Below are 17,891 nucleotides of genomic sequence, written 5' to 3' on the forward strand. Positions count from 1 at the left end.
TGGTTCGTTTGATTTCCTGCGGTATATCCAAGTGTGTTCATTTATAGATACTTATGAACTCATGCAATTAATCCACGACCTTGAGCTATCTAATGAAAAAATGTTGAAATCTCATTAACGTGAGGTTTCATCTTAACACACCTCAGTATGGCCCAAGGTGGTCTTCATAGCGACAAACGATTCCGTGATAAGCGCATCAAGTTCAACCTCTGAGTCGGGCTTAGTACCTCGTCCGAGTGAACAATAGTTACGTCAGTGATTCTCGTCTTTCCTCGTTAAAATGCCACTCCTGAGCCAGCAAATCAGGCACTATTCCCATTTTTAACCAGAATTCCACGCCTAGTATCAGTGAATGGGGTATTGAAGGCACCACTAATACATCCAGCAGTATCATCCGATCTCGCAGTCGAATTGGCAAATCCACGGACCCGAGAACTTCACACATCCCACCATTTGCCACCTGACACTTTAAAACAGACGATTTAATTTTACACATTGAACGCAGCTTGGCCCAACCAAAACTACCAACAATTGTCTTTGTGCACCACTATCCAAAAGACCTGACATTTTCATGCCCAAAATATCGACAGTCAAGTAAAGTCGCTCATCCTGTCGCGCATGCGTAAGTACGTAGTCCAGCACAGCTTTAGTTTGCTCACTTTTATTATCAGGATATTTATTGGCCAACTGTGACAGAGCTTCCAAGCGAGGGGAATCTCCTCGCTGATACGCCGTTTTTTTGACATGAACACGTTTGACTAGTCACTTCCCTGTTACCACACTTATAGCAGAAAACAGTTTTTGGTTCCTTACTTTTTCTAAATCTGTGGCCACTCTTCCCACAGTTCCAACACACCGGTGATGAAATTTCCACCGCATTCACAAGAGTGTTTATGGTTCGGTTTGTATCAGTTCAGGCAATAGTGGGACATTAACCGAGGTGGTCTGTTGTTGTGAGGATCGCCGATACGCCAATCCGGGCTCTACGAGTTGCCGCGAATTTGTTGGAGGAGGAACAAAACGCTGAATACGTATCTCGGTTTCTTCGATGGCTCGACTTAACCGTAGAAGCTCCGACATGGATGAAATTGGTGCACAGCCAATCGACTCTAGATGTATGGCAGTAAGTTTCTCCTTACAATATTGAGTTTGGTATTCTCAGACAGAAGCTCTGACAGTCTACGGAATAGATTTTCCATCGCTACAATATAATGCAAAACCTTTGCTTGAGCTCCTTGTGTGCGCTTCCTGATTTCGTCCCAAAGGCTGTAATTATAGTCATATGGCTAAAAAGCCTCACTTAACTGCAGCGCCAGATCATCCCAATCCATTCACCTGTTCGGTACCATAGAAGTGCGCCGCCCATTAATAATTCGGGTGCAGGATCTGAGTAATTGTGTCTTGGAAACACCCCTTGATTACAAACTTGACGTCCCATCGTCCGACAAATCCCTGTTGTCGCTGACACCCTTCAGAAAGATTGTTACCGCCAGAGGCTCTAAGCGGTGACAATCTCAACTCGTCTAACAGCCTAGCCACTTCGGCCAATGGGATTGATGTAGAATGTTCTCTTTCGCGCCAGGTAGAATTTCCACGGTTATCCGAATCAACATTAATGTCAAAGTGTACGTGACTCGTTGCTCTAGCCGACAAACGCTTATAATTTCCAACATTTGAATTTCTCATATTCCTGTCCTGAGCTTCAAAATAAGTCCCGTAGTTTTTGTTCAATGGTTCAGACAATCTATTTGCAGAGTTCAAGATCTAGTTCTTAATCCTTCATCAAATCCACACTTTTCTGGGTTTTTGATCGACCACTTCGTTGTTCTGACTGCGTTTTTGGAGTTCAAAATGTAAGTTTGATTTTGCGGTCTGGGCATTTGCTGCGACAATCCTCCACTAGAGCGAGTGAGATTACTCTTCTCGTGGGAATCTCGAAACAGTCCTGTTTTAGGAAGAGTATCACCTTGATAGTATCATATCTAGGTAGACGTTTTGAACCCACATCTCCATATTCCGATATTCTCCTCCTTTGACCGAAATTGTCATCCTGAAACAAAGGCTGGTATCGATGTATTTCTGGCCCCGTGAGCAAATCATTGCCAACATTCTCGTTCGTAGAGGGACGCTGCAAAACGTTACCAGCACCCATCGATCGTTCGGACGAAGGCAACAAGCCAGGATCATGACCCATGCCTGAACGGTCTTGAGTAGAGTGACCAACTGCTCCGGCTCCAAATGTATCCGCGCTGTCTTCCATTTTGATAAAAGAAGGCCGTACCAATCGGCGGGCCCCCTATACGTCAGAGGTATCAAGACCAGGCTCTGAGCTGACAAATGTCTGTAGAGCATCAATTTGTTCGACTGTAGATGCCATTCGAGAGTTTTTGTCTGGATTTACTGAATCATCATTAGTCTCATTTGAAGAATCTTCCAGAACAATTAGATCGTGTGAGGTTGCTACTTCGGGTAACTTCTGCAGGTTAGGTTGACTGTGAACTGGAACCGGGTCAAAATCCCTTTGACAATCACCCAACTCCTGTTCCAACTCAAGTACACAAGAGAAATCACTTTGTTTTATGTTCTGATCAATTTCGGAACTAACTTGTATGCGTAAAAGTCGCTGACGTACGTGCTGCAACAAAGTCGTAAGTTTTTTCCTTCATTTAGAAGATTCTTGTGATCAATATTTCGAATGTCTCTTTGAATAGTGATCAATTTTGGTCGACATAAACAGAGTTTACTCGCTCTATCAAAATTTGTTCTTGATGGTGGGTCCACCTCATTATCTCGCTCCACACGCAAAACATCTCGCAAATGTTCCCGTTGTTGAAAGTCCTCTGATCTCCAGTTCATACTTAAGTTCCTCATTATTTAACAGAAGGATATCCATTTTGTATTAAAAAAAAACTTGCAAAATAAATATACATTTATAAAAAAAAAATTCCTTAACCACTCTTTATTTTCCAAAAATACATCTAACAGTAGAAATTTATAGCACGTAAAACTCCAAAGTATTTAGCCAATGACAAACCCCTTCCCCTCCTAAATAAAAAACGAGAAATTGGAGAACAAGGGAAAAGAGAGGGCCAAAGAAACACCGACTCAACCGCCACTAGTCACAGCTTGCACCAGCGAACACCGGACAAGAAAATTAGAATCACTGTCACTAGTGAATTTATATCAACACCCGGTTTATCAGCATACCTACGTAAAACGAATTCCAACAAATCACACTGCCGCAAAAACAAAAAAAAAACCCTATCTTTGCCGCCAACTCCGGTTTCACTACCATTAAAAAAAAAGAAAAATAAAACACGTTGGGCGCCAAATTTTGCTACCTTCAAAAATTTTGTTAACTCATAATTTGCAATCTTGTGTGTAGTAAAAAAGGTGGATTCTAATTACAGTTGAATTTATTGCATATTGTTGCGAAGCGAACTTTTGATTATTAGTTAGGATTTCTTTAGTTATTTGTTGTTATCCCTGTATGTTACGTTGCTTTGTTTACGTTCAACATTCTTTTGTCTGTGTTCTAGAACATCCTGGCTCCGTTGCTTATATAGAGAGAGATTTATGTTATAACTTAATGAGTGTGAGAGAGAAAGTCAATTTCATGAATATTTGGGAACTTTCTAGAAACCATGGAAGCCTATATAAGCAGCTGAACCAGGCCTGGTTAGTTAGTTGTTGAGTTGATAGTTGTAGTGAAGTCGAAGTTGTCAGATTACGAGGTTAAGTGTCAGTGTCAGTTTATTGTTTGTAAACAATATACAGTGTTGTACAAGAAGTGTGTCATTAAGGAGTACGACGGTACATTTGGTGTCAGAAGTGGGATTGGAGAATCGAAGAAGAGTTCCAGAGGAAGACAGAATAAACCGACAAAAGCAGAAGGTGTGTTGAATGCCTGTGAGTACACGACAACAAAGCGCCAAAATGGATGAAGGAATGAAACAACTTATGGAGATGATTCAAGCAATGAAAGCAAGCCAAGACCAAAAGCTCGAAGAAATGAAAGCAAGCCAAATAAGTCAAGAACAGTTCGAGGAGTTAAAAGCAAGTCAGGACCAAAAGTTCGAAGAAATGAAAGCGAGCCAAGACGAAAAGTTCGAAGAAATGAAAGCGAGCCAAGACGAAAAGTTCGAAGAAATGAAAGCAAGCCAAGAACAAATTAAAGACCAGTTTCAACAACAAGATGAAAAATTAGACCGAGTAATAAATGAAATAAAAGGAGAAATGGACAACAGGATGGAAATTTTGGAAGAAAAGGTAAATGAGAGGATAAGCGGTATGGAGGAGACCGTTCAGACCTTGCGAGAGGAATTTGACAAACTACAGGAAAAGTCTTCAAAGCCAACCGTAGTCGCCAGTTCTAGTGTCTGCTCAAATATTAAGCCACCAGTTTTCGACGGTAAGACCTCATGGCAGGTTTACAAAAAACAGTTTGAGGCTGCCGCAGAGGCCAACAATTGGACATCAAGTGACAAAGCCACTGCCTTGGTTTTGTCACTTCGAGAAGAAGCACTGGAGGTTTTGCAGACTTTGGACGAGAGCCAGTACAAAAACTACGACGACTTAATCCAACATTTAGAGATGAGATTTGGAAATAAGCACCTAGAACAAGTATACGAAGCTCAGTTGTCTAGTAGGACCCAAAGAAGCATGGAAACACTTCAACAGTATGAAGCCGACATTGCTCGATTAGTTTGTCTGGCCTATCCAACGGCCTCTCACGACATTAGAGAGCGAATGGCAGTACGGGCTTTTGTACGAGGACTTAAAGATTGTGACACAGAGCAAGCAATACGATTAGCGAGATGCCAAACATTGCATGATGCTCTTGCCTACGCTTTGGAGTTTGAGGCGGTCAAGCAAGTATCACGAGGACATACTCGAGTGCGTCAAGTCAGAAGCCTTACACCGGAACCGAGAAACCGATATTCCAATTCAGATCACATTGATCACATCACTCAGTCAGACTTGAATCGTCAGCTGGAGACATTTCGAAAAGAACTAATGGGAGCGTTAAATAGAAGAAGTCAGAACAACCGAAACGCTCAAACCACCACGTTTACTCGGTCATTGGAATGCTGGAACTGTGGAGAAAAGGGGCACATTCAATCGCAGTGCCGCAAACCTAGAAGAATGCAGAACCAGGAAAACGAAGAGTAGCCAGTTTTCCGGGGCAAAAGCTGGCTACGCAACACTGTCAAGCCCCACCAACCATAATTAAAGTAGCCCGTCTTCAGCACGAAAACACCAGCTTAATAGTGACCGGTAAGATTTGCGGCCGGGATTGCCGAATGGTTGTTGATACCTGTTCTTGCCATACTATCGCAAGGCCGGACATAGTGAAACACTGCAGGATTAGCGACACTGGTACAAAGTTTATATTGGAAACTGCCGCTGGTGAGTCAATGCCTGTTCTGGGAATCCATGAAGCTGAAGTAAAGCTTGGGCGGCATGTCTTCAACCATACCGTTTTTGTGGCCAACATAACTGATGACGTCTTAATGGGCTTAGATCTTATGGAGCAACACAAGTTCCAGCTGGATTTGGAGAATAGACTGATCAAGACTGGACAAGACGAGATTGTTATGATGACACCCGAACAAGATATGCGTGTGAGGAAAGTCACGTTGCAAGAAGATGTCAACTTACCTGCAAGATCAGAGACCATCGTTAAAGTTAATTTGGATAGGAAAACGGAATTGAGCAAACTTCAGCTGATAGGACCGAGTTATGAAGAGGAAGATGATGCTGTGAAGAAGAGAGTTCTTGTAGCCCGCACCCTAGTCCAGCAGAAAAACGGCCAAGCCTACGTAAAAGTCGCCAATTTGAAAGAATGTGGTCAAAGATTAAAAAAAGGCGATATAATAGCCAAATCCGAACCAGTACTTATGGTGACTAAGGAGTCGCACGAAACAAAACCAAACCCCGACAGTGACCTTCCTGAGTGTTTGGTGCACTTAATGAAAAAGACGAGCTCAATTTTGACTGATCAAGAAAAACAGACTTTTGGCCGTTTGCTTCACGACTACAAGGACGTGTTCGCCTTAAATGAAACGGAATTGGGAAGAACTCATTTAGTGAGGCATAAAATTGAAACAGAGGATTATTTGCCCATTAAGCAAAGACCCAGACGACTCCCATTGGCTAAGCAGGCAGAAGTGGAAAATCTTATACAGGACATGGCGGATCGCAGCGTCATTGAGCCATCCACCAGCCCTTGGAGTTCTCCTGTGGTACTTGTTACTAAGTGTTACTAAGAAAGATGGGTCGACAAGATTCTGCGTGGACTATAGAAGACTAAATGAAGTTACTAAGAAAGACAGTTATCCCTTGCCCAGAATAGATGACACCATAGACACTCTGGCTAACGCAAAGTGGTTTTCCACCTTGGATCTAAAAAGTGGATACTGGCAAGTGGAGATGGATCAACGGGACAAAGAGAAAACTGCCTTCTCAACTGGAAATGGCTTGTGGCATTTTAACGTCATGCCTTTTGGACTTTGCAATGCTCCGGCAACCTTCGAAAGATTAATGGAAACTGTTCTACGAGGATTGACTTGGAAAACCCGTCTTGTTTATTTAGACGACATCATTATTATGGGCAAAACATTTGAAGAACACCTGCAAAACGTTGAAGAAATCCTCAAGAAGTTCAGAGGGGCAAACCTGAAATTAAATCCGAAGAAGTGCAAAAGTTTTTCCAAGAAGAAGTCGAATACTTGGGACACGTTATATCGTCAAAAGGAGTAAAAACCGACCCGAAGAAAACTGAAGCTGTAAGTTTTCTGGGATTGTGTTCCTATTACAGAAGGTTTGTTCGTGGATTTGCTGATATAGCCAGACCCCTACACAAATTGACGGAGAATAACCAGCCCTTCGAATGGACTACAACATGTCAGGAAGCCATGGAAGAACTGAAAGTAACCCTTTGTTCTCCACCAGTTTTGGCTTTTCCACGACCTGGGGAAGAGTTTATTGTGGACGCAGATGCTAGTAATATTGGTTTAGGCGGAGTTTTATCTCAAATCCAAGATGGTGAAGAACGAGTGATCGCCTATTTCAGCAAATCACTATCAAAGCCAGAGAGAAATTATTATTGTACAATTGTAGCCAAATTGTATTATTACGTCTCAAAACCGGCATAGATCGATTCCGCTGATGTTCTAGTCTGCATATTTGTTACTTTTGAGCTATTCTACGTCTGTTGCGACTACATTGGTCGCTGGATTTCACTGGTTCGTCGCCAATCTGTGCCAAATTGTATTATTACGTCTCAAAACCGGCATAGATCGATTCCGCTGATGTTCTAGTCTGCATATTTGTTACTTTTGAGCTATTATACGTCTGTTGAGACTACATTGGTCGCTGTATTTCACTCGTTCGTGGCCAATCTGTGCAAAATTGTATTATTACGTCTCAAAACCGGCATAGATCGATTCCGCTGATGTTCTAGTCTGCATATTTGTTACTTTTGAGCTATTATACGTCTGTTGAGACTACATTGGTCGCTGTATTTCACTCGTTCGTGGCCAATCTGTGCAAAATTGTATTATTACGTCTCAAAACCGGCATAGATCGATTCCGCTGATGTTCTAGTCTGCATTTTTGTTACTTTTGAGCTATTCTACGTCTGTTGGGACTACATTGGTCGCTGGATTTCACTGGTTCGTGGCCAATCTGTGCCAAAGTGTATTATTACGTCTCAAATCCGGCATAGATCGATTCCGCTGATGTTCTAGTCTGCATATTTGTTACTTTTGAGCTATTCTACGTCTGTTGGGACTACATTGGTCGCTGGATTTCACTCGGTCGTGGCCAATCTGTGCCAAATTGTATTATTACGTCTCAAAACCGGCATATATCGATTCCGCTGATGTTCTAGTCTGCATATTTGTTACTTTTGAGCTATTCTACGTCTGTTGGGACTACATTGGTCGCTGGATTTCACTCGATCGAGCTCAATCTGTGCCAAATTATATTATTACGTCTCAAAACCGGCATAGATCGATTCCGCTGATGTTCTAGTCTGCATATTTGTTACTTTTGAGCTATTCTACGTCTGTTGGGACTACATTGGTCGCTGGATTTCACTCGATCGAGCTCAATCTGTGCCAAATTATATTATTACGTCTCAAAACCGGCATAGATCGATTCCGCTGATGTTCTAGTCTGCATATTTGTTACTTTTGAGCTATTCTACGTCTGTTGGGACTACATTGGTCGCTGGATTTCACTTGTTCGTGACCAATCTGTGCCAAATTGTATTATTACGTATCAAAACCGGCATAGATCGATTCCGCTGATGTTCTAGCCTGCATATTTGTTACTTTTGAGCTATTCTACGTCTGTTGGGACTACATTGGTCGCTGGATTTCACTCGGTCGTGGCCAATCTGTGCCAAATTGTATTATTACGTCTCAAAACCGGCATATAACGATTCCGCTGATGTTCTAGTCTGCATATTTGTTACTTTTGAGCTATTCTACGTCTGTTGGGACTACATTGGTCGCTGGATTTCACTCGATCGAGCTCAATCTGTGCCAAATTATATTATTACGTCTCAAAACCGGCATAGATCGATTCCGCTGATGTTCTAGTCTGCATATTTGTTACTTTTGAGCTATTCTACGTCTGTTGGGACTACATTGGTCGCTGTATTTCACTCGTTCGTGGCCAATCTGTGCAAAATTGTATTATTACGTCTCAAAACCGGCATAGATCGATTCCGCTGATGTTCTAGTCTGCATATTTGTTAGTTTTGAGCTATTCTACGTCTGTTGGGACTACATTGGTCGCTGTATTTCACTCGTTCGTGGCCAATCTGTGCCAAATTGTATTAATACGTCTCAAAACCGGCATAGATCGATTCCGCTTATGTTCTAGTCTGCATATTTGTTACTTTTGAGCTATTCTACGTCTGTTGGGACTACATTGGTCGCTGTATTTCACTCGTTCGTGGCCAATCTGTGCCAAATTGTATTAATACGTCTCAAAACCGGCATAGATCGATTCCGCTGATGTTCTAGCCTGCATATTTGTTACTTTTGAGCTATTCTACGTCTGTTGGGACTACATTGGTCGCTGTATTTCACTCGTTCGTGGCCAATCTGTGCCAAATTGTATTAATACGTCTCAAAACCGGCATAGATCGATTCCGCTTATGTTCTAGTCTGCATATTTGTTACTTTTGAGCTATTCTACGTCTGTTGGGACTACATTGGTCGCTGGATTTCACTCGGTCGAGCTCAATCTGTGCCAAATTGTATTATTACGTCTCAAAACCGGCATATATCGATTCCGCTGATGTTCTAGTCTGCATATTTGTTACTTTTGAGCTATTATACGTCTGTTGGGACTACATTGGTCGCTGTATTTCACTCGTTCGTGGCCAATCTGTGCAAAATTGTATTATTACGTCTCAAAACCGGCATAGATCGATTCCGCTGATGTTCTAGTCTGCATATTTGTTACTTTTGAGCTATTCTACGTCTGTTGGGACTACATTGGTCGCTGGATTTCACTTGATCGAGCTCAATCTGTGCCAAATTGTATTATTACGTCTCAAAACCGGCATATATCGATTCCGCTGATGTTCTAGTCTGCATATTTGTTACTTTTGAGCTATTCTACGTCTGTTGGGACTACATTGGTCGCTGGATTTCACTCGATCGAGCTCAATCTGTGCCAAATTGTATTACTACGTCTCAAAACCGGCATAGATCGATTCCGCTGATGTTCTAGTCTGCATATTTGTTACTTTTGAGCTATTCTACGTCTGTTGGGACTACATTGGTCGCTGGATTTCACTCGATCGAGCTCGATCTGTGCCAAATTGTATTATTACGTCTCAAAACCGGCATAGATCGATTCCGCTGATGTTCTAGCCTGCATATTTGTTACTTTTGAGCTATTCTACGTCTGTTGGGACTACATTGGTCGCTGGATTTCACTCGGTCGTGGCCAATCTGTGCCAAATTGTATTATTACGTTTCAAAACCGGCATAGTTCGATTCCGCTGATGTTCTAGCCTGCATATTTGTTACTTTTGAGCTATTTTACGTCTGTTGGGACTACATTGGTCGCTGGATTTCACTCGGTCGTGGCCAATCTGTGCCAAATTGTATTATTACGTTTCAAAACCGGCATAGATCGATTCCGCTGATGTTCTAGACTGCATATTTGTTACTTTTGAGCTATTCTACGTCTGTTGTTCTATGCCGGTTTTGAGACGTAATAATACAATTTGGCACAATAGATCGATTCCGCTGATGTTCTAGCCTGCATATTTGTTACTTTTGAGCTATTCTACGTCTGTTGGGACTACATTCCTCGCTGGATTTTACTCGTTCGTGGTCAATCTGTGCCAAATTGAATTATTACGTCTCAAATCCGGCATAGATCTATTCCGCTGATGTTCTAGTCTGCATATTTGTTACTTTTGAGCTATTCTACGTCTGTTGGGACTACACTGGTCGCTGGATTTCACTGGTTCGTGGGCAATCTGTGCCAAATTGTATTATTACGTCTCAAAACCGGCATAGATCGATTCCGCTGATGTTCTAGTCTGCATATTTGTTACTTTTGAGCTATTCTACGTCTGTTGGGACTACATTGGTCGCTGTATTTCACTCGTTCGTGGCCAATCTGTGCCAAATTGTATTAATACGTCTCAAAACCGGCATAGATCGATTCCGCTTATGTTCTAGTCTGCATATTTGTTACTTTTGAGCTATTCTACGTCTGTTGGGACTACATTGGTCGCTGGATTTCACTCGGTCGAGCTCAATCTGTGCCAAATTGTATTATTACGTCTCAAAACCGGCATATATCGATTCCGCTGATGTTCTAGTCTGCATATTTGTTACTTTTGAGCTATTATACGTCTGTTGGGACTACATTGGTCGCTGTATTTCACTCGTTCGTGGCCAATCTGTGCAAAATTGTATTATTACGTCTCAAAACCGGCATATATCGATTCCGCTGATGTTCTAGTCTGCATATTTGTTACTTTTGAGCTATTCTACGTCTGTTGGGACTACATTGGTCGCTGGATTTCACTCGATCGAGCTCAATCTGTGCCAAATTGTATTACTACGTCTCAAAACCGGCATAGATCGATTCCGCTGATGTTCTAGTCTGCATATTTGTTACTTTTGAGCTATTCTACGTCTGTTGGGACTACATTGGTCGCTGGATTTCACTCGATCGAGCTCAATCTGTGCCAAATTGTATTACTACGTCTCAAAACCGGCATAGATCGATTCCGCTGATGTTCTAGTCTGCATATTTGTTACTTTTGAGCTATTCTACGTCTGTTGGGACTACATTGGTCGCTGGATTTCACTCGATCGAGCTCGATCTGTGCCAAATTGTATTATTACGTCTCAAAACCGGCATAGATCGATTCCGCTGATGTTCTAGTCTGCATATTTGTTACTTTTGAGCTATTCTACGTCTGTTGGGACTACATTGGTCGCTGTATTTCACTCGTTCGTGGCCAATCTGTGCCAAATTGTATTAATACGTCTCAAAACCGGCATAGATCGATTCCGCTTATGTTCTAGTCTGCATATTTGTTACTTTTGAGCTATTCTACGTCTGTTGGGACTACATTGGTCGCTGGATTTCACTGGTTCGTGGCCAATCTGTGCCAAAGTGTATTATTACGTCTCAAAACCGGAATAGTTCGATTCCGCTGATGTTCTAGCCTGCATATTTGTTACTTTTGAGCTATTCTACGTCTGTTGGGACTACATTGGTCGCTGGATTTCACTCGGTCGTGGCCAATCTGTGCCAAATTGTATTATTACGTTTCAAAACCGGCATAGTTCGATTCCGCTGATGTTCTAGCCTGCATATTTGTTACTTTTGAGCTATTTTACGTCTGTTGGGACTACATTGGTCGCTGGATTTCACTCGGTCGTGGCCAATCTGTGCCAAATTGTATTATTACGTTTCAAAACCGGCATAGATCGATTCCGCTGATGTTCTAGACTGCATATTTGTTACTTTTGAGCTATTCTACGTCTGTTGTTCTATGCCGGTTTTGAGACGTAATAATACAATTTGGCACAATAGATCGATTCCGCTGATGTTCTAGCCTGCATATTTGTTACTTTTGAGCTATTCTACGTCTGTTGGGACTACATTCCTCGCTGGATTTTACTCGTTCGTGGTCAATCTGTGCCAAATTGAATTATTACGTCTCAAATCCGGCATAGATCTATTCCGCTGATGTTCTAGTCTGCATATTTGTTACTTTTGAGCTATTCTACGTCTGTTGGGACTACACTGGTCGCTGGATTTCACTGGTTCGTGGGCAATCTGTGCCAAATTGTATTATTACGTCTCAAAACCGGCATAGATCGATTCCGCTGATGTTCTAGTCTGCATATTTGTTACTTTTGAGCTATTCTACGTCTGTTGGGACTACATTGGTCGCTGGATTTCACTGGTTCGTGGTCAATCTGTGCCAAATTGTATTAATACGTCTCAAAACCGGCATAGATCGATTCCGCTGATGTTCTAGTCTGCATGTTTGTTACTTTTGAGCTATTCTACGTCTGTTGGGACTACATTGGTCGCTGGATTTCACTGGTTCGTGGCCAATCTGTGCCAAAGTGTTTTATTACGTCTCAAAACCGGAATAGATCGATTCCGCTGATGTTCTAGCCTGCATATTTGTTACTTTTGAGCTATTCTACGTCTGTTGGAACTACATTGCTCGCTGGATTTTACTCGTTCGTGGTCAATCTGTGCCAAATAGTATTATTACGTCTCAAAACCGGCATATATCGATTCCGCTGATGTTCTAGTCTGCATATTTGTTACTTTTGAGCTATTCTACGTCTGTTGGGACTACATTGGTCACTGGATTTCACTCGTTCGTGGTCAATCTGTGCCTAATTGTATTATTACGTCTCAAAACCGACATTGATTGATTCCGCTAATGTTCTAGTCTGCATGTTTGTTACTTTTGAGCTTTTCTTCGTCTGTTGGGACTACATTGGTCGCTGGATTTCACTCGTTCGTGACCAATTTGTGCCAAAGTGTATTATTACGTCTCAAAACCGGCATAGTTCGATTCCGCTGATGTTCTAGCCTGCATATTTGTTACTTTTGAGCTATTCTACGTCTGTTGGGACTACATTCCTCGCTGGATTTTACTCGTTCGTGGTCAATCTGTGCCAAATTGTATTATTACGTCTCAAATCCGGCATAGATCTATTCCGCTGATGTTCTAGTCTGCATATTTGTTACTTTTGAGCTATTCTACGTCTGTTGGGACTGCACTGGTCGCTGGATTTCACTGGTTCGTGGGCAATCTGTGCCAAATTGTATTATTACGTCTCAAAACCGGCATAGATCGATTCCGCTGATGTTCTAGTCTGCATATTTGTTACTTTTGAGCTATTCTACGTCTGTTGGGACTACATTGGTCGCTGGATTTCACTGGTTCGTGGTCAATCTGTGCCAAATTGTATTAATACGTCTCAAAACCGGCATAGATCGATTCCGCTGATGTTCTAGTCTGCATATTTGTTACTTTTGAGCTATTCTACGTCTGTTGGGACTACATTGGTCGCTGGATTTCACTGGTTCGTGGCCAATCTGTGCCAAAGTGTTTTATTACGTCTCAAAACCGGAATAGATCGATTCCGCTGATGTTCTAGCCTGCATATTTGTTACTTTTGAGCTATTCTACGTCTGTTGGAACTACATTGCTCGCTGGATTTTACTCGTTCGTGGTCAATCTGTGCCAAATAGTATTATTACGTCTCAAAACCGGCATAGATCGATTCCGCTGATGTTCTAGTCTGCATATTTGTTACTTTTGAGCTGTTCTACGTCTGTTGGGACTACATTGGTCACTGGATTTCACTCGTTCGTGGTCAATCTGTGCCTAATTGTATTATTACGTCTCAAAACCGGCATAGATTGATTCCGCTAATGTTCTAGTCTGCATGTTTGTTACTTTTGAGCTATTCTTCGTCTGTTGGGACTACATTGGTCGCTGGATTTCACTAGTTCGTGGCCAATCTGTGCCAAATTGTATTATTTCGTCTCAAATCCGGCATAGATCGATTTCGCTGATGTTCCAGTCTGCATATTTGTTACTTTTGAGCCATTCTACGTCTGTTGGGACCACATTGGACGCTGAATTTGGCTCGGTCGTAGTCAATTTGTGCCAAATTGTATTATTTCGTCTCAAATCCGTCATAGATCTATTCCGCTGATGTTCTAGTCTGCATATTTGTTACTTTTGAGCTATTCTACGTCTGTTGGGACTACATTAGTCGCTGGATTTCACTCGATCGTGGTCAATCTGTGCCAAATTGTATTATTACGTCTCAAATCCGGCATAGATCTATTCCGCTGATGTTCTAGTCTTCATATTTGTTACTTTTGAGCTATTCTACGTCTGTTGGCATCACATTGGACGCTGAATTTGGCACGTTCGTGGTCAATCTGCTAAATTGTATTATTACGTCTCAAAACCGGCATAGATCGATTCCGCTGTTCCAGTCTGCATATTTGTTACTTTTGAGCCATTCTACGTCTGTTGGGACCACATTGGACGCTGAATTTGGCTCGTTCGTGGTCAATTTGTGCCAAATTGTATTATTTCGTCTTAAATCCGGCATAGATCTATTCCGCTGATGTTCTAGTCTTCATATTTGTTACTTTTGAGCTATTCTACGTCTGTTGGGACTACATTGGTCGCTGGATTTCACTCAATCGTGGCCAGTCTGTGCCAAATTGTATTATTACGTCTCAAATCCGGCATAGATCTATTCCGCTGATGTTCTAGTCTGCATATTTGTTACTTTTGAGCTATTCTACGTCTGTTGGGACTACACTGGTCGCTGGATTTCACTGGTTCGTGGGCAATCTGTGCCAAATTGTATTATTACGTCTCAAAACCGGCATAGATCGATTCCGCTGATGTTCTAGTCTGCATATTTGTTACTTTTGAGTATTCTACGTCTGTTGGGACTACATTGGTCGCTGGATTTCACTGGTTCGTGACCAATCTGTGCCAAATTGTATTATTACGTCTCAAAACCGGCATAGATCGATTCCGCTGATGTTCTAGCCTGCATATTTGTTACTTTTGAGCTATTCTACGTCTGTTGGGACTACATTGGTCGCTGGATTTCACTGGTTCGTGGCCAATCTGTGCCAAAGTGTATTATTACGTCTCAAAACCGGAATAGTTCGATTCCGCTGATGTTCTAGCCTGCATATTTGTTACTTTTGAGCTATTCTACGTCTGTTGGGACTACATTGGTCGCTGGATTTCACTCGGTCGTGGCCAATCTGTGCCAAATTGTATTATTACGTTTCAAAACCGGCATAGTTCGATTCCGCTGATGTTCTATCCTGCATATTTGTTACTTTTGAGCAATTTTACGTCTGTTGGGACTACATTGGTCGCTGGATTTCACTCGGTCGTGGCCAATCTGTGCCAAATTGTATTATTACGTTTCAAAACCGGCATAGATCGATTCCGCTAATGTTCTAGACTGCATATTTGTTACTTTTGAGCTATTCTACGTCTGTTGTTCTATGCCGGTTTTGAGACGTAATAATACAATTTGGCACAATAGATCGATTCCGCTGATGTTCTAGTCTGCATATTTGTTACTTTTGAGCTATTCTACGTCTGTTGGGACTACATTGGTCGCTGGGATTTCACTGGTTCGTGGCCAATCTGTGCCAAAGTGTATTATTACGTCTCAAAACCGGCATAGTTCGATTCCGCTGATGTTCTAGCCTGCATATTTGTTTACTTTGAGCTATTCTACGTCTGTTGGGACTACATTCCTCGCTGGATTTCACTGGTTCGTGGGCAATCTGTGCCAAATTGTATTATTAACGTCTCAAAACCGGCATAGATCGATTCCGCTGATGTTCTAGTCTGCATATTTGTTACTTTTGAGCTATTCTACGTCTGTTGGGACTACATTGGTCGCTGGATTTCACTGGTTCGTGACCAATCTGTGCCAAATTGTATTATTACGTCTCAAAACCGCATAGATCGATTCCGCTGATGTTCTAGCCTGCATATTTGTTACTTTTGAGCTTATTCTACGTCTGTTGGGACTACATTGGTCGCTGGATTTCACTGGTTCGTGACCAATCTGTGCCAAATTGTATTATTACGTCTCAAAACCGGCATAGATCGATTCCGCTGATGTTCTAGCCTGCATATTTGTTACTTTTGAGCTATTCTACGTCTGTTGGGACTACATTGGTCGCTGGATTTCACTGGTTCGTGGCCAATCTGTGCCAAAGTGTATTATTACGTCTCAAAACCGGAATAGTTCGATTCCGCTGATGTTCTAGCCTGCATATTTGTACTTTTGAGCTATTCTACGTCTGTTGGGACTACATTGGTCGCTGGATTTCACTCGGTCGTGGCCAATCTGTGCCAAATTGTATTATTACGTTTCAAAACCGGCATAGTTCGATTCCGCTGATGTTCTATCCTGCCTATTTGTTACTTTTGAGCAATTTTACGTCTGTTGGACTACATGGTCGCTGGATTTCACTCGGTCGTGGCCAATCTGTGCCAAATGTATTATTACGTTTCAAACCGGCATAGATCGATTCCGCTAATGTTCTAGACTGCATATTTGTTACTTTTGAGCTATTCTACGTCTGTTGTTCTATGCCGGTTTTGAGACGTAATAATACAATTTGGCACAATAGATCGATTCCGCTGATGTTCTAGTCTGCATATTTGTTACTTTTGAGCTATTCTACGTCTGTTGGGACTACATTGGTCGCTGGATTTCACTGGTTCGTGGCCAATCTGTGCCAAAGTGTATTATTACGTCTCAAAACCGGCATAGTTCGATTCCGCTGATGTTCTAGCCTGCATATTGTTACTTTTGAGCTATTCTACGTCTGTTGGGACTACATTCCTCGCTGGATTTTACTCGTTCGTGGTCAATCTGTGCCAAATTCTATTATTACGTCTCAAATCCGGCATAGATCTATTCCGCTGATGTTCTAGTCTGCATATTTGTTACTTTTGAGCTATTCTACGTCTGTTGGGACCACATTGGACGCTGAATTTGGCACGTTCGTGGTCAATCTGCCAATTGTATTATTACGTCTCAAAACCGGCATAGATCGATTCCGCTGTTCCAGTCTGCATATTTGTTACTTTTGAGCCATTCTACGTCTGTTGGGACCACATTGGACGCTGAATTTGGCTCGTTCGTGGTCAATTTGTGCCAAATTTTTATTATTTCGTCTTAAATCCGGCATAGATCTATTCCGCTGATGTTCTAGTCTGCATATTTGTTACTTTTGAGCTATTCTACGTCTGTTGGGACTACATTGGTCGCTGGATTTCACTCGATCGTGGTCAATCTGTGCCAAATTGTATTATTACGTCTCAAATCCGGCATAGATCTATTCCGCTGATGTTCTAGTCTGCATATTTGTTACTTTTGAGCTATTCTACGTCTGTTGGGACTACACTGGTTGCTGGATTTCTCTGGTTCGTGGACCAATCTGTGCCAAATTGTATTATTACGTCTCAAAACCGGCATAGATCGATTCCGCTGATGTTCTAGTCTGCATATTTATTACTTTTGAGCTATTCAACGTCTGTTGGGACTACATTGCTCGCTGGATTTCACTCGTTCGTGGTCAATCTGTGCCAAATTGTATTATTACGTCTCAAAACCGGCATAGATCGATTCCGCTGATGTTCTAGTCTGCATATTTGTTACTTTTGAGCTATTCTACGTCTGTTAGGACTACATGGTCGCTGGATTTCACTGGTTCGTGGTCCAATCTGTGCCAAATTGTATTATTACGTCTCAAAATCCGGCAGTAGATTCGATTCCGCTGATGTTCTA

At 42.0% G+C, this 17,891-nt stretch overlaps 1 protein-coding gene across 1 annotated transcript; it reads left to right on the forward strand.

Annotated features, from left to right (window-relative positions):
• Positions 1–5,303: 5,303 nt before the first annotated feature.
• Positions 5,304–6,269, forward strand: LOC145729318 (uncharacterized). Its single transcript, XM_081980031.1, has 2 exons — positions 5,304–5,822; positions 6,015–6,269. Exons 1-2 carry the CDS (start codon positions 5,304–5,306, stop codon positions 6,267–6,269), a joined length of 774 nt encoding a protein of 257 aa, XP_081836157.1.
• The last annotated feature ends 11,622 nt before the right edge of the window (positions 6,270–17,891 follow it).

Source organism: Ips typographus, linkage group LG5 (genome assembly GCF_016097725.1).
Source record: "Ips typographus isolate SLU linkage group LG5, UJ_Ityp_2.0, whole genome shotgun sequence".
Classification (NCBI taxonomy): Eukaryota; Metazoa; Arthropoda; class Insecta; order Coleoptera; family Curculionidae; genus Ips; species Ips typographus.